This window comes from Pezoporus flaviventris, unplaced genomic scaffold (genome assembly GCF_033815535.1).
Source record: "Pezoporus flaviventris isolate CSIRO_AGI_PZ_B2104156 unplaced genomic scaffold, CSIRO_AGI_Pfla_v1 ptg000036l, whole genome shotgun sequence".
NCBI lineage: Eukaryota > Metazoa > Chordata > Aves > Psittaciformes > Psittacidae > Pezoporus > Pezoporus flaviventris.
The window spans coordinates 11737344-11763026 of record NW_026892584.1 but is presented as its reverse complement, the minus strand read 5'-3'; the positions used below and the strand labels follow the sequence as shown (position 1 = coordinate 11763026).

Below are 25683 nucleotides of genomic sequence, written 5' to 3'. Positions count from 1 at the left end.
CTCGCCCCCCCAGCCCAACCGAGCTCTGACCGATACCTCCTCCAACCCCACAGTCTCCCAGCCCTTCCGGCTAACTCCCAGTTACATCCTGGGCATGACGTGCTGTGGTATGGAATACCTCTTTGGCTAGCTTGGTTCAGGCGCCCCGTCTCTGCTTCCTCCTGGCTTCCCCTCCTCCCTGGCAGAGCATGAGGCTCACAAAGTCCTTGGCCAAACCAAAACATCATTATCAGTTCTGTTCCCAGGCCGAAAGTCAAAACACTGCACTGCACCAGCTACCAAGAAGGAGAAATATGACTGTTACTGCTGAACCCAGGACATTATCCACCCCTTATTCCATGCCATTCACATCATGCTCAGATCCCACATTTTCAATATACCATCACTCTTATCTAAGTGCATGGACCAGTAGCTATAAAGCTGCTGCATCCATCTGGTCCATGATGCCAGGCTCCATCTCTTGTAACAGTCTTCCAGAGCAGGAGAGACTGTGTGCAGTGTTCACACTCGTGAATAACCTGGGCAATAGTGTCCATTGCTAAGTCCACCCTTCGATCATGAGTCCATCTCTATGTTGCATTTCTGCCCTGATGGCCTGAAGTCCCATGGGTCCACCAGGCTTAAAATAATTCACTGTCCCCTTCAGCAGTTTCTGCAGCTTGTTGCTGGGGACTCCATACAGCTGCCTTCCATCGCCGATGCTTCCAAAGCACTGGAGGGGCCCAGTGGACTAGATACTTGCCCATACTGTCCCACACACCCTGCCACTCATGACTGTCCAGCCTTGGGGAAAATCTCCTGGTCATCCTATATTGTTGTCTAACCCCAGACAAGACCCAAACCTGACTCTGCTTAACTTCTGAGATCAGACAAAATGGTTGTGGGTAGAACACAGCCTGTGTGTGTGCCAACATGCTGATCCCCATCACAATCAGCAGGCAGGTCCCAAGGATACCCAAAGGCCATTCAAAACCTTCAGAACTCTCAGAGGATGCTGCTGTACTTGTCACTGGGGCTGGTGTAGCTGCTGTGCTTGCCGGCTCTCCCACCGCCAGCTTCTCTTTTCCTGAGTCCAGCTCTTCCTCCTCTGCCTTGCTGGGAAACGCTGCGTGGTCTCCTGCATCCTCCTGGGGCTCGGCGGGCGGCTTCCGGGGGATGCTCTCGGCCGTCGCAGGGCTGGGCTCGGCCGCGGGGCTCGGCTCCTCCGCCGCCTTATCCCGCTGCTCGGCAGCCGCTTCCTTCCTCTCCTCGACCGCCCCGACCTCCTCCACCGGCAGCCGTCTCCTTGCGGCCTCCGGCCCCGCTCCCGCCGCCGCTTGGTCCCCGGGGCCGCTCTCCCGGGCCGGTTCGGCTGCCGCCGGCTCCCGGGGCCGCTCCCCCTCGGCTCCCCGCGGCCTCACAAAGACGGAGGCGAGGGTGAGGGCCAGGACGGTGAAGAGCAGCCGGACGGCCAGGTACAAGTCCATGGCCACGTCTGTCCCACCCTGCTGCTGGAGCTCGCCCGTATTACGAGTCATTGCCATAAAGCACAGTGAGACGAGAACCTTAGCCCAAGCCCCACACTTAATAAACACTAACACAGCAAATACCAGCTCTAAGTAAGTTACAAGATTCTGAAGCTGTGAGATCAAGAGGAACAACTCTGAGAGCCAATAAATCAGCATTGTGACAAGTGACTATTAATCCGGTCAGATCTGTCATTATCTCAACCCTTTGTGCCCCACGTTGGGCGCCAAAAAGAACTGTCGTGGTTTAAACCCAGTCAGGTAACTCGTTCACTCACTCCCCCCCTTCTTTCCCTCCCCCTACTCCCGGAGGGATGGAGAGGAGAATCGAAAAGAATGCAACTCCCACGAGTTGAGATAAGAACAGTTTAGTAACTAAGGTATAACACAAATCACTACTGCTACCACCAATGATAATAATGATAAAGGAAATAACAAGGGAAGAGAATACAACACCTCAGCACCAGCCAACTGATAACTTGCCCCCCCAGCCCGACCGAGCTCTGACCGATACCTCCTCCAACCCTGCAGTCTCCCAGCCCTTCCGGCTAACTCCCAGTTACATCCTGGGCATGACGTGCTGTGGTATGGAATACCTCTTTGGCTAGCTTGGGTCAGGTGTCCTGTCTCTGCTTCCTCCCGGCTTCCCTTCCTCCCTGGCAGAGCATGAGGCTCACAGAGTCCTTGGCCAAACCAAAACATCGCTATCAGCTCTGTTCCCAGGCTGAAAGTCAAAACACTGCGCTGCACCAGCTAGCAAGAAGGAGAAACATGACTGCTACTGCTGAACCCAGGACAATATGGAAAAGATTATCTGGTTTAGGGTAGGGAATAGTTTTGGCAGTGGTTTAGTATGGTGAAGCTGAAGAATTCACCATTAGGACTTGGAAAGGCTCAGAAATACTGCAGCATCTGGGAACTAATGCTCAAGGCAAAGATTCATAAATAGCAAGGCAGGGCTCATTTCTAGGGACTTAGAACTAAAAGGTGGAATTTGTTCCTGAATGACTCTGGTCTCATTTAGTAGTAAGAGTCTCATGCACTTTGGGATAGGCCAATCCTAAGTCCCTCTGAAAGTCTCACCAGACTGAATAATGTATTGGAAAATATAATGAAGATGTAGAAAACAGTTGTATTCAGCTCTAGAGAATATACTGGACCTTTCTGTAAGGACACAGCCAGAGACGCCTGAGCCCTCTTTTCTCAAGGAGGTTTGGACAATGTGAAGAAGGAATGACTTGTCTTACTGCCTGTTCTGAGATGCTCGAGAGCCTATCTTTAGAATGTTGTTTGTAAACCTCCCTTGCCAAGAGGTTTCTTGATCCTGATATTGATGTTGATAGGCTGCAAGATGTCATCAGCACCTCCAGCAATAAGAGACTGGTGTGTGATAGAAAGGATATGAGAAGAGCAGAGATAAAATAACTGAGAAACAAAATGTTCCTTCGTTGCTGCCTTTGATCTCTTACCTCCCAGCTGTGAGAGATCCTGGATGCTGATGGCAGCAGTCAACTAATTTTCTGCTGCTTCTGTTGCGTGTAAAAAACAGAGGAAGATGTTGTCTTCACTGAGGGGAGTACAAGTCTTGCTGTAATGTCTTTTGTTGCAGGCTGAACCTGAGGAGAGGCAGGGGATGAGCACAGGCAGCCTCAAAACTGAGGCAAAGAAATGCAATTTTGTTTCTTCCTCTCCTCTCTCTTTCTGCACTTTGCTTTCTACTACAATTCCTGCCTTATTAGCCGTCCTTTTGCAAATTAAAACCCAAAGGAAAGCTCCCAGCCAGTGTTGCTGTCTTTGCTGCATCCTTGATGCCAACCGAAGAAGTGGGAGGCACCATGGATAAAGCTGTTGCGTCTGGGCTTGCATCATCTTGAAAGCTTCTGTCATTTCTCAGCATCGAGGTGCAGTAGTTGAAGGGAGGGGGCAGCTTTGCAGTAGCTGTTTAACTCTCCACCAATAGTTTACTCCTGACGTGGGACTGAGGCTGAGTCCATAAAGCTAATTTTGCTAGCTCAGGTAGTCCAGAGACGAAGATACGGGGACATCACTGCTCATTTCCCATGCTGTTCAGTCCTGTCTTGCAAGATATGAAGACATGCTTGTATTTGAGGTGAGTCTGCATTAAAAAGTTATAATCTCACATACAGATGAGTCAGTAGGGATATTTGGAACTGAAGTGCAGGCTCATGTCATCATAGAGATGCGCCAGTTATGGTCATGTCATTACAGATAAACACAGTCTGTGCTCAGAGTGATTATTTTATGGACAAATTGACTAATTTCAAGATCATGGATAAGAATAAGTAGTTCTTGGGACCAATGTCCATAAGGTGGGATGGACATAGAAGTTTTAATGTAGAGCCAGTGCATGTTCAAGCAGGAGCTGCTGTTCATGCTGCAGCATGATAGAACCTCTTGCTGACCAGGTGTGGTAGAAGAGCTGGGCTGAGGGGTTGCTTGTCCTCCCTGAGTACACAGCCACTGGCTCCACAGTTTGGCAGAAAGTCAGTTGTTGATTCCTCTGCCTGCAGCTCCCAGGCCTCCCCTCAGAGCTCCTTCTTTATTGCAAAGTGAAGTGCAAACATGAACTTTGTGAGCCTGTGTTGCCCTTGGTCTTTCACAGTTCCTGGATGAGGTCCATGCTGCTGTTTGTCTGGGACCGTTGTCCATCTGGGAGGTGCAGTTGTGCTTCAACAGCATATTTAAAATATGGAAACAAAGGGGAGAGCTGTGGGTTGCTTCAGTCTCTGCTTCTGTCAGTGTCAGCTGTGGCTGTTGGGATGGAGAATCCCTGCTAGATACCAGCTGTTTATATCTCGCCAAATTTATTAACTCAGCTGAGGCAAGATCCTAATATACAAGTACATACAAATATCTATCTAAAGAGTCAAGGGGCACCCAAAAGTGAAGTACAGGAGAATACAGTAAAATAACAAAAATAGTATTATCTGTTTTCTGCTCTCTGAGATGATTGGTGTCATTAAGCTTGCTGTGGAGCAGGGCAAGGCAAGGATAGTCTGGCATTCTGCTTTTGTCTCTGCAGAGCTCCAGCTATTCTGCCCTCTCCTGGAGCATTTGCTACCTGCCTTATTTCTCAGGGAACCAGACATGTCCATTAAAGAAAGATGCAGAGAAGGTAACAGCATCAATCCTATTGATTGCTTCTGGAAGAGTATTGGAGAAAGTGCAAAGGACATTTGTGTAAGACAATGCCAAAGAACTAAACAAGGCCAGTGTGACCAATGGAGAAAAACAAGAAGAGGGGGAAAGCAGTATCTGAGACACATAGGAAATAGTGGAGAGTTTATTCTTTGAAGCTTTTCCAAAACTCTGCTTTTAAATTTCATTTCCTACTGATGGTGGACTCCCTTAAGGACCCAGTCCATGGTACTCTCAGCATCGCTTCACTGTCTCAGTCCCTTTCCTGAATGCTTTTGGGAACCCTTCTGCCTTATCGTATCCTTAACCAATACTCTCAGAAGCTCTACACTACATTTTTGGCAGAATGTTATGCTGTCCTATACCCCCTGCTTTGTGCTTGCTTATACTCCCTTAATAGGATTCGGCATCTCCTTTGTCCTCCACCCACTCAGAGATTCAAATGTTGTGTTTCATACTGCCCATATTAAATCTATGATGTCTCAAATAACACAAGGAGCTCCACACTTGTATTATTTGAAGTTGAACTCTTCATACCCCTCAATTTTGCAGCTTGTTTCTCCTCTGTGTGTAGTGGCTGTTTTTCTGTAGCTGAGTATAGCAGCCCACAGGGCATTACGTGTTCTTGAATGCACCTTATACCTTCAGTAGAAGTAACTTCTGCTGGGGGAAAATTAGTTATGAATTGCACTGCTTTCCCATGCTCCTGCACAGGACTTGTTGGCTTCCTGCTCTTGCATTCTTCAACATAGCTACCCCTGAAATGAGCCAGGCATATGTTTGTTGGTCTTTGGGGGAAAAAGCTGCAGGTAAGTGCTGCCTACAGCATTTATTGTGGGGGTTAAACTTAAATTTCTAGGTTTGGGGTGAGCACTGCAGGTCTGGTTTGTCAGGGAGAGCTGCTCACATGAGAGGGGCTCAGAGTGCTGCTTTGGAGCAGTAGATACCGGTGTTCATGCAGGCTTAGCTGTGGCTGCTGATGGGGTGGTGGGTTTCTCTTAAACACTGGGCTGGCTGCACATGAGTTAGGTTTTTTTACTCTCAGGAAAAAAAAAAACAAAAAAAACACCACCAACAAAAAAACACAGATGTGGAAGCAGTCTGCTTCAGGTCAAAGAAAGCACAGTGCACATTAACATTAAAAACCAGAATAAGGAGGGAAAAGAAAGGCAAGTCAAAGATCAGGTCATTTCTCCTGCAGAGTGGCTGTTGGTTTGTGTCTTGTGTCCTGCACTACTTGGCAATGGCAGCCAGGATGTGGCACTCACCAAAGGTGACAGGAGGCACAGGGAGGCTATTTGCCTTCCAGTGTAAAGGGCCAGTTCTGTTGACTGCTGGCAGAGACTTGCATGTCAGTCAGTTGTTAGCTGTGTACCACTGGGCAGCAGATAATCTGAAGTGCTGAATGAATAAATCCACTCCTTGTCAGCTCCCATCAGTGTCTCTTGCATGAAGCCTGGATGCTTCTTAAAGAAGCATACGCTGCAGATAAGTCTAAGCTCCATATTGGTAGCTTATGGCAGAGCACTGAGGAACACTGCAGCTTTTAACTATTGAGTTAAACCATGAAGTTCCCAGGTTAGATAACCTCTAGGATCCAAACCCCATCATGTCAAGACCTTGACATCAATATGGCAGGACAGGTGTTCTCTCCTATTGTGGAGGGGCATTGGCATCAGCAGAGAGGATTTTCCAGAAAATCCTCACAGTATCCATTTGGCTGACTTCATACCCTCAGACTTTGTGCCAACTTTTAACATTCAGCAGAGCGTTAGAGTTGCAGTTTTGAATACACAATGGAAAAATACTTGTTTCAATAAAGACAAGTAGAAACTGACATTCTGTTACAACAGTAGTTTGTGACAAATAAATTTCCCTACTAAGGCTTCATGGTATAGAAGTTTGCACATGCCAATTTTAACATCAAATATGCATCTTGCTTCTCATATATACCTATTTTCACTCATGGGGAGATAGCTTTGAGAAGCACTCATGCAAACAAAAATTGTGGTGGAATGAGCCCATAATAGAGCTTTCAATAAAATGAGAAATTGCTCAGCTTTCCAGTAATTTTGCCTGTTTGTTGTAAGCATTTTGTACAGCATTGTCTAGCTGCCTGATTCTGTGGAGATCTAAGTCTAGTTTTCCCCCTCATTTACCCACTTTTTATAGAATCTTCTTGTAATTACTAGTCCTTAGCAGAAAACCTGAATCCATGTTAAAGCATTTAATTAGTCAAAATTGTGTAATAGAAGATTTCTTCCAGATACCACTTAATGATCATTAGAAGGTCTGATTCAAAGCCTGCTTAAGTCAATTGATGGCTTTTGTTGACTTGAATACATTTTGAACCTGGCTTGGTATATTGAGAAATGTGAAGTTATTGGCTACAATAGCAGGGAATACTCTTCATAGATGGACAACTTCAGTGGTTCTCTGGTTCCATAATGGTCTGCTGAGGAAGCTTTGGATAAATGAAGTGAAAGACCACTCTCAGTGAAAAATCAACTAAATTCAGGACTGCAGAGGAAAATACTTTAATATTTAATCATTTAAAAACTGATTTTTTTTCCACAGCTATTCCATTGAAGTTAAGGATGAAACTGGTATAATGGGGTATTGCTTAGATTCAGTAATGGCTTAAGTCTGTTTGGGAGAATGATATCCCCACAGCAGTGATGACCCTATGGGACACATTGGGCCTGTACTTACTTGTACAAAGCCATTGGCTCAAGGGAGACCCTACAGTAGCCTTTCAGTACCTGAAGGAGGGCCTATAGAAAATCTGGAGAGGGGCTTTTTATAAGGGCATGTGGTGACACGACAAGGGGGAATGGCTTTCAACTGAGAGAGGGTAGATTTAGATTATATATTAGGAAGAAATTATTTATCATAAGGGTGTTGAGACACTGGCACAGGTTGCCCAGAGAAGGTGTAGCTGCCCTGTTCCTGGAAGTGTTCAAGGCCAGGTTGGACAGGACTTGAAGCAACCTGGTCTAGTGGAAAGTGTCCCTGACTGTGGCAGGGGGGTTGGAACTGGATAATCTTTAAGGTACCTTGCAACCCAAACCATTCTGTGACTCTTCTATTCTATGATATCTGGTTTAACTTCTTTTCTGTTTCCAAGGGTAGCCTATTTATTCTGTGATTACGGGAAAGAGTGAACAGATGACCCAGATGGTCTTCACCAAAGCCAGTGATTTTTCCCCATTTTTAACTTTTAGTCCCACACAACATGAAAGCAAAATACTAAATGAGTAAAATCTTCAGGTCTGTTCTTGTGATATTTCTGTTACTGAAGAACACAGACTTTCCAGGGAACTTGAGATTATTTTCTTCCTATCCAGTACCTTTGGTTTTGCCACTTCAACTCAGTGGAGTACCACAGTGGCTTACTTTCTGATTTTTGTGCTCTCATCACGGAAATGCAAATCACTGCACAGTGGGCCAAACACTGACGAAAGCAGGTACTTCGGTACAAGGTTTACAACCGGAGTTCTAGCCTGAGGAGATAGATGAGTATCCAAATCTCTGCATCCTTTGAAGTTCATTCTGAATCTAAATAATAAGTCAGAGAGAGTTCATGTTCTGGTTGAGATTCTAGTAACTGAGAGACAGCCATGAGTTCTGAAAAGTATTTCATTAATTACTTCAAAGCAGAGTAGAGTCACCATTAGAGAGCTTGATATTCACATGAAGACCTCCCACCTCCACCTCCCCTCCACCATTTTGCTCTGAGTAGGAAAACCAGCACAACACATTTGCAGCCCCCTGGTCCACTTCTGCAGCTTCAGACTCACTTCTCCAAATGGTGTTTTGAACAATATGGGAGACACTGGTGTCAATGGAGAGAGAGCAAGCTCTGTGATGCACTGCTGGTGAACCTTCAAGCATCCAAGGAAAATGTCATCTGCTGTCCTCCATCTTTTTGTGTGTAGCTGTTCTTTGGGAAACACTGCTATTAATGACTGTTGCACAGTGCTTACAGAGGTTTGGTAGATAAAATACAGGCTGGTAGATAAAAGGCAGCTTTCGGCTTCATTTTTCAAGTTCTCACAGCACCACATGGGTGATGGGTGACCCAATTGTTACTGAGCAAATGTAAACAAGAGAAAAGGAAACTTTCTTCCATCTCTGAGGCAAACTATCAGGTTTCTTCAGCCTGCTCTCCTTGTCTTCTACCTGAATTGGCATCCTGTATACCTGTGGATTGGAAGGTGAGAGAGCAGAGTGCTTGTCACCAGTGAAAACTGTGCCAACACAATGGGCTTAAACCAGAGATGTGGTTTCTTCTGGGGTTGACAAAGGGTTAAGTAGAGATGGAGCAGAGGGAACCAGACTTTTGCATTATTCCTCTAAGGAATATGGGTCGTGTCGCCCCTATGTTGCACTTTGTCATTAGCTGAATCACTGAAGCATCCTGTCAAATCAGCCTGCTGCATAGATTTTTAAAAACTCTTAATTGGCGCCTGCAAGGTTACAAGTTAGCAGTGTATCTCCATTTGCCCTGCACAGCCTTTCACAGCTCTTTCCCCCAGCTCCAAGGCACTGTTTTGCTGCAGAGTCAGTAACCTACCATGGTATGAGGCAACCCAGGCTGTAGTTGAGACGCTATGAAGTGACCTGGAATTTGTGTGACAGAGAAAGCTTCCTTTTTTTCCTTTCTTTTTTAACTATTATGCAAATGTTTCTCCATGTTTCCTCGTTTATCACAGACTCTGATCCTCCCTAGACAGGCTATTCTGAGTTTGGCCTGCTTTCTGATAATTGCATCTGCATTAAAGCAAACACCCCTGCAGGGTTTCTCCATTCCCCCGTCCTTGCCAGCTCTGTGCTCGAGAGCACTCCATAGCTTGCTAGCACAGGGATGCGCAAAAAAAGCATGCCAAGGGCTGGCAGTGCTCTGGAGAAGAAGGCAAAGCTGCATACTATTTCAGACCTCTCTCGTTTTGCCAGTGAGTTCAGATACCTTTCTTTTGCTAGTGACACGGTGGCTGCTGGGTCTTCCTAAGCCATGCATCAGTAAAATCACTGTCATGGTCTACAGTCTGTGTCCAGCCCATATCAATGTCTGGCTTCTCTTTGGGGATGTAAAAAATGAATAGGATCTGGGAGAGTCAGCCAACAGTAATGACTGCAGTAGTAATTTTGAGAAGGTGGTCTGTTGTACGTTTTTGTGAACTGTTGTTTTCCTTTGGAAGAAAAAAGAGGCAGGGCACTGCTGGAAAATTTTTGAGGTTGATCTTTATTAGGTTGCTGTTTAGGAGCTGGGAATCTCTAGTGCTTGAAATACAGCCATTAGTGTGTTGCTTCTCTATATGGGGCCAAGGCCTGGACTATGAGAAGTACAGTAATGATGCTTTTCCTTCACAAAGCCCCTTTTTTCACTGAAAGATGATATGAAATCTTACTGAGATGAGTAGATTAGTTTTGTCCTTAGTTTACAGCTAGAAGAGGTAGCAGACAGTGGAAAGCTGGAGTGGTGCAACGCACCACTGAACTGAATGCATTGTAGTGAAATGCTGCCAGGCCCATCTGGCCAGATGGCTTTCTGCATGCCTGTGTAATCAAGGCCTGTGTAAGTGTGTTTCCTCTCAGGATTTAGGTGCCAGGAATTTAAAAATATGCACAAAGCCTTCCACACTCACACAGTTAAAGTGACGAAAGTAAAGTAACTCAGGCTATTTCCTTTTAATTGGTTCTTAGCGTAAATCTATAGGCAGTAAGTAGATATTTGCTTTTTGTTCTGATTTGCTCTTCTTGAACTTGGCCATGCTGTGCTGTAACTGAATCCCCTTCTCCAAGTGAACATCATAAATCATGGCTTCTTCTCATGCTTTAGGGCAGTAACCAAGCAGGACCCTGAGTGGATGATGCCATCCATCACTCACTTGGTCTGAACATATGTTGCCACCGCACCCACCAGAGACTTTTCAGCAGTGAATTGCCAGTGCAGTTAGACAGCCCGTCTGCGGGGAATTTCATCTTTCACAGGCAGGGTATCCCCCAGAAGGGAGAATGGGGTTGGATAATCCCTACCATAGCTAGTACAATGGTCACATTCCCCATGAAATACCTCGTCTCCCCCATCCAAAGGTAACTTTCTTGTAGTTCTAATTTCTTAGATGTGGTGCTTGGTGCTGATGATGAACCTCAGTAGTGTTGGAAGAATGTTATTTGAGTGGGTGCTTCTGTTTTGTTTTTCCTAATTCTTGAAACAAATCCAGCTTTTTCAGCTATAGGGCTGAACAAGTCCTCTGCAAATATCAGTGCGTATCTTGTAGAAGAGAATAGTCTCCTTGAGGAGGAGACAAAAATGGAATAAACTAGCTCTCCCCCTGGTTTTGGGAAGTACAATTGAAATCACCTAGTTTGTGTTTCCTATTTGTATAAGTGGCTTTCATCTAAGTGCTGGTCATGAGTTAAGTTACACCTACAGAGCTGTCACCATCAGGCATTGTGTATCACTGAATTCACAGCAGTTCCGACAGTGCTGAACTATGTACATATGTGTTTAAATGCATTCCCCACTTCTTGGAAGGAGCTATTTCCAGAGATCCCAAGTGTGGTAGTAGATCTCTCAGCTGACTTTTCAGTGAGCAGAGACAAATAAGTATATAAGATTAACACATGTACAAACACTGTTTCCTTCATCCTGATATTCAAGGATGACCAAGGGTGATGTGGTGCAGGAGTTGCTTTTGCTGGCTTTGTGTGGTTGTGTAGAGGGAGAGATCTGGGATGACAACCAACATACTGGGAAATCCTCCTCCTCTGCACAGCACTGGAAAACTACTGCTTTCTAATTTCCTGCTGAGTATCTCATTTGCATTCAGAAAAAGGTGTCTGTGTTCAGGCTTAGTCTAAGATGGTATCTCAGGAAATTAAGGGACATCAAGAACTAAAGGTATACTTGGGCAAGTTCCTAATTACTTATCTGATCTCTGCAGGGGAGATGTTAAGGGATGGTTTTGTAGTTTGTGTGTGGTTTTTTGTTTGTTAGCATAGCAGTTCCAGGACAATCAGTTACTTGAAGGGCTGGGAATAAACTCTACCCAGTTGTCCTTGTTTGCTTCTGTAGGTCTTTTTCCTGCCTTTGTGGAATCCTTAAAATTTGTCATGCCCAGCTATGCAATGCTTAGGCTGCATCTTTTCACAGTGTATTTCAGTTGCCTACAGCCTCCATGGTGCTACATAAACTCCCTTTGAGTTAGCTTAGGTCAAATCAGAGCAGTTGCACCACGGCTTCAGGCAGCACAGAGCAATTTTGCTAGCAGCTGAGGAATTGCACTGACTCTAGCTTTAATAAGTACCCTTAGTAAATTCGGGTTAAAAGCACCACGGCAGTATGGTAAGAGTTTTGGGGAAGAGCAGGGCTTGTACTAATTACAGGAACTTAGTCACAACTTGCTAACTCCATGTTGAAGACATGCTTTTAGAAGTAGCCATGTTTGGACAGATTGGGAATTGAGAGGAAGCACAGTCTTACGCTTCAAGCTCCAATAGTCAGGTTTAATTTCTTGTTCTGCTTTGTATTTCTTATGTCACTTCTTACATTTCTTTCCCTTTCTGTGCCTTGGTTCTGCAACTGCAAAACCACACTGCTGCGTTCTGCTCGTTGTTCTGAATAGACTGCATGTTCTTCAGGATGGGGATTGTATAGTATTAATTAAGTATGTAATACGTAATGCAGCATGGCCACATCTGGGCCCGTGGGAGGTCAGGAGAGCCCTAAGTGACATCTTAAGAGCTTCTGTACTTTGAGAATATGTCACTGGGTTTGGGTTGTGAGGGAGGAAGAGCCTTTAATGCTCCTATAACTCTTACAGCTAATTCCCTTTGGTAGATTTTGGGACTTTCTTTCAACCTTGAAATTTTGTTTGTTTTCCGTTCTGCAGGGCAGGGAGTGCTGAGGCTGAATAAATTGAATTTTTCTTAAATTATATGAGTGCTAAGTAAGATATATTGCTATAAGTTGCCGTATCCTCTGCATAAAAAGGAGTGGAAAATGGTAAATGAGAAGAAAATGTGTGACAATATCTAATGTATTCTAAGACCAAGCTACTAATATTCTATTTCTTTTTGTTTCTTCCAGGTGGAGAGGGAAATAGCCATCCTGAAGTTGATAGAACACCCCCACGTTTTAAAGCTGCATGATGTTTACGAAAATAAAAAATATTTGTAGGTATTCCTGGCTTTTGCCAGAGAAAGGGGAAGGGAGGGAGGGAGATGAGGGTTTTGGAATTTGGTGACGTTTCTGAGAGAATGGAGCAGGGCTTTGCCCTCAGCTATTGTCTGTGTGATACCTAATACTTGGATGACGAAGGAACACTCCTTATTTCCTTAGCTTTTCTCAGTTTTCTTCTCTGTACTTACGTGCTGTTTCTTTTCCTACTTAAAATGGAGGAGAGAGAACACACCTGTGTTTTCTGTCAAACAGCAAGAGGGCAGGAAGGTTTGACCCTGTAAGATCTGGAACCATTTTAAAACAGAACTCTAAGTCTTACCATGGACAATTTGGATAACCTCCCTTGCGTGATAGTTTTCATTGAAACCCTCGGTTCTCTCTAACAGTATTTTAAATTTGCCCCATCAATAACAATTTTTGGTTTTAACGGCTGCTGAATTCTCCTGATGGTTCTGCTGTAACAGATAAGTTTTTAGGGCGGGAGGGGTTGTTGGGGTTTTTTTTCAGATCATCGCCAGTGCTGGACAGGGATATTGTCCATGCACAGAGTCATTTTAGCTTGACAGGGCACTAGATATGTTGAATCTGCTGTCAAACAAACAGGCCATATTAATCTTGCCACAGCAGGAAAATAAAATCAATGTTCTTCAAATGGAAAAGGGCAACCCAGTAGGGAACTCCAGGTTATTTTCAGCTTTTTAACAGGTTATTACAAGTAGAAGAGAGTAATAAAAAGAAAACAAACTATTTTTAAAAACCACTATCCATGGGTGACCTCTCCCTAATGTCACAACTCAAAAAAGGAATGACTGTTTACCCAAAGAAAGTGTATTGAATGGAGGTAACAATCCCTCATGGACTATTCAGCCAGTCTCGTTACTGGAGCAATGAAATCCTATTCTGAGAATGAGGCCTTTGTGCCCAAGGGTTAGCTTTCTAGAGCAGGCAGTAATTTCTTTTGGATTCCACATTTTCCTTTGGGGAAGAGCTTGCCATCCATGGTGAAATGCTATTGCCGGAGTGAGCTTGTGCAGGCACTGGGTGGAGGCTGGCTCAAACATTTGCTGACCCACATCTCAAGTGCTGTATCCTCAGTGGTGTAAATGGTCATGGCACCATTAAGCCCAGTTTGCCCCAGCTAAGGACAGAGGCTGAGATCTAGCACAGCCTGCTCTGCATGCGAGAGGAGGGTAGCAAAGGGAAGCAAGGCTTTACAGCCAGCAAGTTCTCCATTAATACTGAAAAGAGAGGCACCATCTATAAGACTACATTCATTTGTATTCTGGTTTAAAGGGGGTTAGTACAAGCCCCAGGCTTGCTTTTGGTTAGGAATATTCTTCTTTGTGATCCTTGTTTATTTATATGTCTGTAATCTTAGATATACACACACATAAACACACACTTGCATAAGCCCAGCAAAAAGCTGATGTGCTCCAGGTAGATGTAGGATACTTGAGTGGTGGAGAAAATGTATGAATACATTAAGACAAAAGAAATTTTCATCAATTGAAGTGAGAGGATGGGTTACAGAGGTGCTGAAGCTTTCTTCTTGCCCTGAATGCCTGTGAAGCCAGCAGCTGAGTTGAGCTGTTTTTTTACCACATAACCTGGTGGCTATTTTGCTTCATGTGAAAAATATCTACTGCTTAGAGCAGTGGGGGTGGTGTTACAAGATTTCTGAGAAATGGCTGCATTCCTTGGCAGGAAAATACCTTTCTGCTGAAAATCACCTTGAAAGGGAAGTATCCCATATCTTTAAGCTGTATCTATATATCCTGGCTTCTAAAAAATGATGGGTTCTGAAGTATGCTTTGCCAATGACCATTTAGCCTTTAACAATCACTAAGTCTTCTTTGTGCTGTTGCTCCTCTGCCTGTAAGATTGAGCTGTCCACAAAGGCACTGAAGCCTTCTGCTGAAAAACACTGGCTTTGTGAAAGAGCCAATAGCTGTTAATTTCATTTCATTAGTCACTGTTTTAAAGAAAGGGCACAATGCAGAGCTTCTGCCAAGCCTCTGTGTTCAAAATTAGAAACAGACGTAGCCTTGGATAAATCTAAGAGGTGGAGCCTGTAGAGGGGCGAAGCATTACAAGTGTGTGTGGGCTGAGAACTGTGTATGCATATACTTTCCCAAATAATACCCCTCTAGTTCTCACCAGCATCAAAAAAGGATTACTCTCTGGTGGTGGCACCTTTCCATCACCCATGCCATCTCAGCAGCAGTGGCAGTGTTTCAGAAGAGCTCATGAATTATGGGTGATATTTCAGAAGCCAGAGACTAATCACGATGCAGCGCTGGGGAGTATTTCCTCAATAAATGTTAATTTCACAAATCATGTTTGACTTTTGGTTTGTGATTTAATTTGTGACAAGGGGCTTTGGTTGAGTAGACTCCTAATACAACCATGAATCAAATACTTTTTCCACAGTTTATTTAACACTGGAATGAGTTTTAAAAAATAATAATAAAATCTATTAGTATATGTGTCTTAGCCTAGCAGTCTTTTTCTGTTTGTTTTGGTGTTTTCTCTACCAAGATGGTTGGAGAGAGATGGAGATACCTATGAGCTCTAGGCCTTCCAGCTCTTTATCCAGTGTTTTGAGTTGTTACTTTAAGACTGTGTCCTACAGTTCTAGCTGCATTGAGGCAAATACAGCTGCACTGTGGCTCTCCGTATGTGTGCTGATACACCACCTCAGATATGCCTTAAGTTGGCTAAACTAGTAATGTTACTGACAGTTGAATCATTTCATATTGGTTGTATAATCACACTGACTGCCTTCAAGCAAGATTGGGAGTCCACAGTAACAGATAATTCAGAAATAGCTATAAACAATCTATGCCTCCCTCTCTCTCATCATATAATGTTAATAGACAAAACAGCTAGGAAGGGGAAATCATTTTCCCATTTTAAAGATCAAGAATGAGTAAAAGTAGCCTGATACGGGGTAAGCCCAGAGTTTTTTAAGACCTGATATTGCTGGTTCATAGTAGGGAATGGTTGATAAACTACCGAAATTTGTGTGCACCGGTTATTTTGACTAACCAAGTTCAGTCAGTCGAGAATTTTAGGGAACTGTAAATGAGCTAGGAGAATGAGCAAGGCAATAACAAAGCTGATAAAGTTTTGGTGTGTTCTGTAATGCATATGGGAGTGGAAACACTCCTTTGGTCATATGGTTTCTGCATTGCAAGTGAACTGTGTGAACCTGGGTGATGGTCCTCTTTTCTCTGTGCTATGTATAGGAAAGATCTTTTCTGAATTGGCCCTAGATGGAGTTTGTGTTGCAACTAGAGATGATGACAGAATTCGTATGCTTTTAGCAACACTACCACTGTGAATGAGCAGGAAGTTCTCATTAGCAGACTTGTTGAGGATTAAACAAGAGAAAACGCACGAAGCCTAGTCCTTCATGAGTGAAGTGGTTGTCTCGTATTTTTTCTAGGAAGCAATCTTATGCTTTACTCTTCAGTCTCTGATACGTATATTTACTGCATTCTATGCATTAAATTCAGCTTTTCTTTTGATCTTAGGAAAGCAATTTTCCTATTGTTAGAGGACCTGTTAGCATGTCAACTTAAATACCATCATATAGTCCACAGGAGATGGACCTTCCTTTTCCAAAGGGGATAAAGCTGATTGATACAGTTTTGTTGCAGAACTCCCAAAAGGGGTGGCATTATCCATTTGATCTCATTTGATTATCTTTTTGGTTTAAATGGTCTTGGGTTTGGCAGGGAGTAGAACTGAGATAGAATGAAGACATCTTAGGACCACTCCCTGCCCTTTTCTTTCAGATGTAGTTATTAGTATTTCTCAATTCCCTTCCCCTTTTGTGTAAATTTCTATTTGTAGGATCATACAGGTATTTGTATATGTATGTATAGATTTATATTAATTGGTATTCAAACCTTCACACTTAAGATTTCAATTCTTAAAATTTTGTGGTGGCGTTAATTTTAAATGTCTGTGTTGTCCAACTTGACCAGCATTTTAAACCAGAGTCTGTTTTGAGAGAGCAAGTGTACATCAGACTGTTTTTCTCTGAAATGTGCCATGCATACATAAGCTCTTCTTCCAAGTCCCTTTCTCATCATTTAGTAGTACAGTGCTATCACTGGTCAAGTGCCCAAGCCTCATTGCAATGTACACAACACACCATCTCCTGTTTTCAGAGGTGAAGGTGCTTCCCAATGAGCCAGATAACAAAATTAAAATGTCCTCCTGCGTGTACACAGCTCACGTTTCTGGCTTCTACAGAATCAGCTGACAGCAGGAGTTAAAGACTTACAACTCTGGTGTTGTCTGCATAAGAATTGATGCTGTCACTCCTCTCCTGCAGAGTTTTCCTGTAATTCTCTTTGGTTTTGTTGAAAACTAACTGTGAGGTTCTAGAGGATGTGAGAAAGAGAAAGAAGGGTTCTTCTTACTGGTTATTATACTGGCTGTGTGGAGACCTCATAGCAGCCTTCCAGTATCTGAAGGGGGCTTATAAGGATGCTGGGCAGGGACTCTTCTTTAGGGACTATAGTGATAGGACAAGGGGTAGCTGGTTAAAACTTAAACAGGGGAAGTTTAGATTGGATATAAGGAAGAAGTTCTTTACTGTAAGGGTGGTGAGGCACTGGAATGGGCTGCCCAGAGAAGTTGTGAATGCTTCATCCCTAGCGGTGTTCAGGGTCTGGTTGGACAGAGCCTTGGGTGACGTGGTTTAGTGTGGGGTGTCCCTGCCCATGGCAGGGGGGTTGGAACTAGATGATCTGAAGGTCCTTTCCAACCCTAACTATTCTATGATTCTATAATTCTGTGATTATATTCTGTTGTTGGTGTCCCAGGACTTTGACATTTGATCCATCTGTGGGGAAACCTGTCTGAAGGCAGAAGGAGGGTTCAGAAAGAGCTCAGTGCTGAAAGTTACTTTCATAGTAGGTATGCTTCTTGGTTGTGTGCTTATGGGGTGTTAGATGTTGTGGATACAGGAAAAGAAAATAGAATAGGATTGAAAACCAAAATGATGTTCCACCTGAGCCTTGATGAGAATGAAGAGAAATAATCAGCTACTTTGGCCCCTTTTTGACTGCTGTTGACTTGGTTTAGTACTGTCATGACTTGCAAGTGTGTGCAGCAGAAGGGAAGCCAGTGAGCTGTAGGAGTGGGGCTAGCACACATGAGGATTCGAGTACAGGATGGTACTGGAGACAAGGAGCTGGCTAGAGGCCAGCAGAAGGGGATGGGATGCTGCACCAAGGACAGGTGTCGCCGCTTGCAGGAGGGATGCCAGTCTGGCACAAAGGAGGGCTTGCACAGAGGTGGTGGTGATGAGTAATACTACTCCCTGTGCAACACCATCTTAATAAGCCCTACACAAAAGCCTGACTATATCTTCTGCTCACTGCCTGACATGTGCACTTGCATGCCATCCAGGCCATGATGCTGGTCTTGGGAGAAAACAGGCCCATAGGGCAGTTCTGTGATGTGAGCATAGGCAAAGGGGAGATGTAGCTCCAGAGCCACAGTATATTTCTCTTTCAGCCTTCAGTAGGCAGTGCTGTGTGCCTGGGCCCTAGTTGCTAAAGGAAAGGCCACTTAGCTCTGAAGAATAAAACCCAAAAATACATGGTCACTAGCAGAATTGCAGCAGTGAGCTAATAGGCTTTGTCTCAGCTCTGCATGTCCTGTACTGAGGATCCCTCTGGCTGGGTTCATTCCATATCATGTGCCCAAGTAGGATGGCTGTTGTAGCACCGTGGCATTCATGACTACACACCGTGAAGACACTGCTCAAAACACCTTTCATCCTCAATAAATCAAAGGTACAGAGTACAACAGCATGATCTCTTGCTACCTTGCTTTTCCCCAAATCCCCAACCTGTTCATGTCCAAACATAATAAGCAATCAAATACAATCTCCATTCAAACAATGGAGACTAGAGTTAAAATTGTCTTTTGGGAAAGAAAAATCTAACACATGCACACTTTCTCGCAGGCAAGGAAAACTAATAAATAAATAAATAAATAGAGTTTCTGGCCTGGTGCCAAATTAAGGTTTAAAAATTCATGCCCGCCACAAGAATTTATATAACTTATGAATAATTTATAGGCTGCACCGATAACGAGGGGCTTAATATCTGATAGAGATTATTTAATCAATAGAAAACAGTGCAGTGAAAAAACCATCACAGAACTACAACATGTCAGTCAGTGCTGGGCAGCTTTTAACCTCCACCTACTACATGTATGTGCCTTCATAGATATATATGGAAGGACATTTTGTAAATAGGGTGGTAGCACGGAAGTGGAATGGCCAGGACTTTTTTCTTCTGGAGGCTTTATTTTGGCAGTCTGCTGTTCCAGACATTTCCCTTGCTGATTCGCCAGAGCTTTGAAATGTAATGCGTTTTCTAGCTATTTGCTGAATTGGTCAAAAGGAGTAGCTAGTTTCTCATGTATGATCTGCTGGGGATCATAGGTTAGTGTGAGATGGTTCAGAGTTCAGCAAGACTGGTGGCAGGCACAAATGGCTGCCCCAAGTCTTGTGGCATGAAATGTCTCACCTGTAGGCATCACAAAACAGTAAACTTTGAGCACAGAGGAAGCAAGCAAGAATTCTCCTGATTTTTCTTGTCTTTGTGTGTATCTCTTTCTATATAATTGCACCAGAGTTTTACATCTTGCTGGAACCTGAAGTTGTGCATCTTAAAAGCTAGCCAGTGCTACATGAATATCCAGTCTGGCATAGTAAAATCCCTAGAATATCACCCAGCAGTGTGTGATGGTACCAGTGGTACACTCAGACTTATGTAGAAAGCCAGCCTACTTGTTTAGGTTTAAGTAAGGTAAAATATGGATTATTAACTGGTTCCTTGATAGAAAGCAATTCCAAAACAAGCTGTATGAATTGACTACCATTCCTAGAGCACCAGAGAGCATTTCTTGTTACCCTTATTTTTTATTTATAATACTTACCTGAAATACTTTATGTTTCAGTATAAACTCATCTAAAGATCTCTATCCACTAAATGTTTTTATAGTAATAAATACATTTTTATGGCCCCAGAGGATCTAATTTGTGTAGCTGTGAATGTCTCATGAACGGTCTTCATCTATAAGGCTGAGAAAACAGGGGCTGCATACCCACACTAGAATGTATAGTGATGGGCTGCTGTGGGCAATCCCATCTAGCAAGAACTTTAGTATTTCACACCATTCTTGCTAATGACTGAAAGACAGTTTCTTGTTCTTAACAGATCATAACCGGTGTGTCTGTTTGGGTTTTTTTCTTGATTTTTTATTTTGGGGGGAGGTTCTTATTTTCCATAAATATTTGATAATGCATGCTCCTGGTGTTGTCTGTGCCAGCTAGTCTTTCTTAAACAGTATTTTCCTAGGTATTGCTCAGAGCCATCCTGTTACTTTTGTTACAGTCCTGATTTGGAGGTTGCATGTAGCTGCCATGCCTTAATGAGAGCTCTGTGAATTATTCCTCTAAGCTTTCTAGGGCTTGGGCAAAGGCACCCTTTAATAAGCTGTAGCATAGTCCCCCAGACAGGAAGGGGAAATCATCACCAAAAGTGTCTTTTTGCTGTTTTAAGTGATATCTTCATAGTATTGTAGCACAAAGGCAATCTGGTCATGGAGAAGACCTTGCTGTGCTGGCACTTGACAAGAGTGGTACAGAAGCAGGGTCTATGCCCTAGTCGGTTTACAACCCAAACCAGAAAGCAACTGTTGGAAACCCAGTGATGGGGAAGTCCAAGCTGTTGTCAAGCATCACAGCAGAGAACAGTCTTCAGGCAGAAGCTGAAGAAAAATTATGCTGTAGTTCTGTCACTAGCAGTGATGCTCTTCCAAGTATGGCGGGGAGGGGGAGGAGGAGTGTTGGGGGAGCACAGATTTGTTTGCCTGGATATTTAACAAGTGAATGGTGGAACCTGACTTGGGAGACTGGTCAGAGACAGAAGCCAACTTTAAAGGCCAAAGAAGAGTTCCTGGGTTGGTTACAGAAGGGCCCTCAAGGTATCTAGAAATTAAGGCAGCTAGTTCATGTTAGATATAGTATAAATAGAAAGGAGACAGTGGGGGCGTGGAAGGAATGGTTAAGGTAGAAGCTAAGAAAATTGTATTGCAGTGGTGATCTGAGATCTACTTTGAGTTGCCAGCACTGGAGCAAAAATGTGTTTATCAAAGTGAAAGAGACTGTGGTGGATTACTTTAGATAAAAGATATCTAGCTAAACTTAGGCATGAAATTTTAGCCGTGTGAGTGGTTAGGAAAACCCACAATACAAACCTGGATCATAATCAAACAAGCAGTGTTGTCCTTAGGGGTAGAAAAGGAAAAAGTGGAATCGAGTGGAGAGGCTAAGAGTTCTGGTTTAGACTTATTGTGTTTGAGCTGATGGTAGGACAACCAAAGACGTTAGAGTGAAAAACAATGCATTTATTCAGGAGAAAAGGAAGAAAACTACTGATTTTTTTATCTGAGTGTCTAAATGTTGCAAGGGTTTTGTGTGTGTTTTGAGGAAAAAGTCACAGCTTTTTTTTTTAACTTCTGGTAGTGGCATCATAAATCTTCACAGCCCTGTCAATCAGTTAGTGTATTTGGATACAATCAAAAGACAGGGTGAATACAGACAAAATTGCTGATCATCAGATATTTCTTGATATAGGGGGAATTGGACCACCCTCTGTGTTTACAGGGGTTCTACTGACATGCAGTAGACTCTTGAAAAAAGACTGAAATGACTTGAAGGATAAAGGAATGATATGAAATTGATGGGCTGTCACATCTTGTGATCCCCAGAATATAGGCAAGTTGGAATAATGAGGAAGAGAGGCACAGTGCTTTTTTGTTACATTTCCAGTCTAAGCTACAGAACAAGCCACAGTCCACTATGGGGAAGCTACTGAGCATTAGAGGGCTCTGGATTCTGTGCTGGTTCCTGGTATAGTCAGAATCTGAGTGGCACAAAGGTGTTTTAAGACCACATTTCTCCACATTCCTCTTGGCTACTCCTTTCTTTCACATGCAGGAATCATCCCTCCTTTGCCATATTGCTTAGTTTTCATTATTACTTCTTTATTGGTTTGGATCCTGAAAGAGAAAATAAAATGGAAAAAAAAAATAAAGAGAAAGAAAAGAGTTTAGGATTATTCTAAGCTTGCTTTCATAAGCTTCATGCACATCTCTGATAGGGTACGTAGTGGGTCATTTGAGGTTAGGAACTTATTAGAGCTTTTTTATTACATATTTATTTTATATATTTTTTAATTTTTTTTTTTTTTTTCTGGGGAGATAGTAATGATGAGATGCAGATGGAAAAGTGGCAAAGGGAATAGATAGGATGGTGCTGCACACAATCTCTGTGCTCCTTCAACACAAGATGAAGTTATTCTTCTGTTAAGCATATGACTTCTTAAAGACCAAAGTCTTGTCTACTTCAAGCTCTGAAACTTAACCAGAGAATTTTAGTTTCATGTCTTGGCTTATAGCAGGGACATGAGATATCACACAAGACATGGGCTTTGGTGCCTTTATGAAAGCAAGTAATGGCCTGAACGATTTTTGCAACTTCTTAAAGTATGTATCTAGTGAGGAAAACAAGTAATGAAGAATTCATTTTTAACACCACTTGCACTTGGCTTCATACTGAGTTACAGAAGCCTGATGTTTTCTTGCTTTCCCAGTTGCCCTAGCAGGCAGAGAGGAAATTGGTGGTGGGGACAGCATGGTGTAGAATGTGCAAGGGGCCACAGGTGCTAATCCCAGCTCTGATATTGATTTACTGGGCAAATCACTTTGCTTCACATATGCCTATCAGTAAAGATCAGGAGGTTAATACTTGCAACACTTCTCTCATGTGAAATGTGATGATTGTAAGATCTGGTGTGTATCCACAGCTTCCAAGATGTGAGAGCTAAGTGCTCTTACAGAGCCTTTTGTCCTAATATAGCTCCTCTCTGTATTGCAGGTAGTGTGCATGCTGCCAGCCAGAGGCTGGGTCTTTCCTTTCCTTGAACCTCCTTGCAATGACTATTACAGGGCAGGGTTTCCTACATTTTTACAGTGGGAAGACTGATGCTGTCAATCTTAAGTAGACAGGGTTTTAAAAAAAAAAGCTTCATTCACCAGTAAGTTACTTTCATCTCCAAATGTAATAGGAGACTAGTTCTGCTTATTGGTCTGTGATTTCTAGAATTTGCTCACTTGCTTAGAATAAATGGGAAAAGTAGTACCAGGGTGAGGTGAGAACCTGTCATATCTGAGGAAGATAAAAGGGAAGGGGAAACTTGAGGTAACACCGCTTAATGGTTTTCTACCCTACAGGCTATGTGTTATTTACTTTCTCACGGATCCTCCAAGAGCTGGTACTGGCATATTTCCAGTCCTATAGGGCTTTGCTAAAGTAAAGGATTTTAGATGCTTATGTGGACTCAGGAGATCAGAATTCTCTTCTGTGCCACAGATTCAGGAAGTACGTGGCTTCTGTATATCTTATTTTCTAGCCTCTGGAATAATGCTCTTTATTTGCTTTTCCTGATTAGCTTTTCAGAATGCGTGTTCTCTTCCTTTATGGAGTCATTCAGGCACTCACACACACACACATACACACAGACAGATGGATAGATACAAGTATACAGCATTTACAGGGGATTGTGTAAGCCATACAGTGACAGAACTGATGCAACACTTGGAAATTTTTAAACCCTTCTTGTTGGCCTGTTTGGAAATAACATGTGTACTACCACTGTGCCATGTAATGCGCCAGCAAAGCATTGGCTTGCACAGAGATGGAGGCAGGTGCTGAATTATGCCCTTGTTTTACCAAAAATCTCCTAGTTGGGGGCTATCCTAAAAGACCCCTGCATCATACTGGAGGGAATAGGGTTGGTGGGTGACCAGCTGTAAATCCAAATTCAGAAATCCTAGCTGCAGCATAACCATGTAGTACTTGTGGCATGATCCCTGCAGCATTTATTTCTTGCACGTTACCCCTGGGGAATATGTTTGTTGACCTTCTCACTCCTGTCACGCTGGGGGCTTTTGTCATATCAGAATACGTTGCTGTGCTTCTCTCTGTCCCTTGACTTGTCAGAGACACAAATCTTTTTCAAATGTTCTCCCCTGTTCATTTCCATTATTATATCTGGTGCTTCTAGGTGGCAAGCAAAAATGAATAACCTTGTAAATGCTCCCTGTCTTTCAATTTGTTTTATTTTTCATACAACGTGTCAGTGCATTTTTGTTGAGTGTTTTTAATAAGATGAAGTTGATGAAAATAAATTGCTTTGTAGTTCCTGCTGTGGGTGACAGAAATGCTGGGTCTGTGATTTTCCAAAACTGTGCATTTGAAACCAGTGTGGAGGGTGTTCTGTATGCCTGTAACTGCAGTCATCTTTGTAAAATACCTCATAGAAAAAGAAAACAGCTAGCAGTTTGAATTTTAGGGAGCAAGATGCACTGCTGTATCCAGCTTCAGTGAAAGAGGGAGCTGTCAAGGAGAAATTTAGGATTGATTCTGTGCCAGTCTTGGGTCTGCCATACGGGATAGTTAGCCAGATCTGTCTCTAGTATGAGAGGAAGAATGAATTATAGAGCAAACCCTCTAACCAGACTATTAGCCAAGGCTTGAAAAGTAAGGATTTGAACTTGAAAATGTGAACACCCCATTGCCCATGGCTAGTGCATGTCAGCTTTCTTCTAAGCAGTTCAATGTCTTGCTCAAAAAAATGTAATGCAGATAAATGGAGATCTCCAAATTACCAAGGTGTACTCAGTAGACAGTCTGGTATCTACTCATCTCTTCTTGGAGAGAAGATAACGCACCTATTCCAAATGTGATTTTCAAGTCAAGAATTTTCTTTTTTTCTTACTCCTTTTAATGAAGAAAAAAAAAAAAAGGTCAGTATTGTCATATTTCTTATAACTGTTTGTTTTGATAGAAGTTGCAGAAAATGCCATTTTAATTCCCAAAAGTTTATAATTCCAGTTTGTTGTCCACTTTTTTTGTGCTTTTTGTACTACTTACTTAGCTGGCAACACAATGTTAATGTCCATTTCTAACTGCATTCTCTGCTGCACTTTTATTAGTCAGCACTCTCCTTGTACTGGTTGGGAGCTGGCACATGGAAGTTGCACAGGAGCTGATAATGGACCAGGAGCTGGGGTCCGACTTCTGCAACTTCAAAGCTAATGCCATTATCATTAAGCCAATTTTACCTCCCTCAGAAAAGCTTTTAGTCCTTCTACTGTTATGTCTTTTTGGAAACATTGAAAACAGGAACAATTAAGCCCCAAATTTATAATAATTTTCTCCTCTTTCCATTTCAAATTCAGAAATTACCTCCAAGATTATGCTGCTTGAGGTACAGACAAGTCAGTATCCCGGATTAATTATTCTCATTGTCCACTCAAATTTGAAGAGTTGGATTAATACTGGCAGTAAAACTAGCTTGCTGTAAAGCACAGTGTTTAGAAATAGGGATCATACTGCACGTACAGTTCAGCCTTGTCTGCTGTGCTATAGGGAGGAAGGGACAGAGAAGTACACTCAAACTTTGGAAAAATACCCAGTTATGTTTGCAAGTTTTCTGGTGATGCCTCTTAAACTGCCAAAGTTTTGAATGCCCTATTCAGCCTTGCATTTCTGTTTTACAGAAACAACCTTTCAGATTACATGCCTTGTTGTACAACCCTGAAACTCACTTCAAAGGAGTTAGGCAGTGAGGGAGTACAGGATTCTGCCTCTCTTACAGGGTTTAAACCAGCTAACTGAGCCGAAGTACTTTTTTTTTTTCAGTAAAAATAATTTGTTGTTTACACTTCTCA

General features: G+C 43.0%; 1 protein-coding gene across 14 annotated transcripts in view; it reads left to right on the top strand.

Annotated features, from left to right (window-relative positions):
* The window catches only part of BRSK2 (BR serine/threonine kinase 2), a 325812-nt gene that overhangs the window by 203344 nt on the left and 96785 nt on the right, over positions 1 to 25683 (top strand). For 13 of the 14 annotated variants that reach the window (XM_061463119.1, XM_061463126.1, XM_061463122.1 and 10 more), the window contains exon 3: positions 12760 to 12845. In XM_061463119.1, coding sequence (XP_061319103.1) covers positions 12760 to 12845 — 86 coding nt within the window. Of the gene's footprint in view, positions 1 to 11290; positions 11572 to 12759; positions 12846 to 25683 lie in introns of those variants that run through there. The other variant, XM_061463127.1, reaches the window with a different exon arrangement.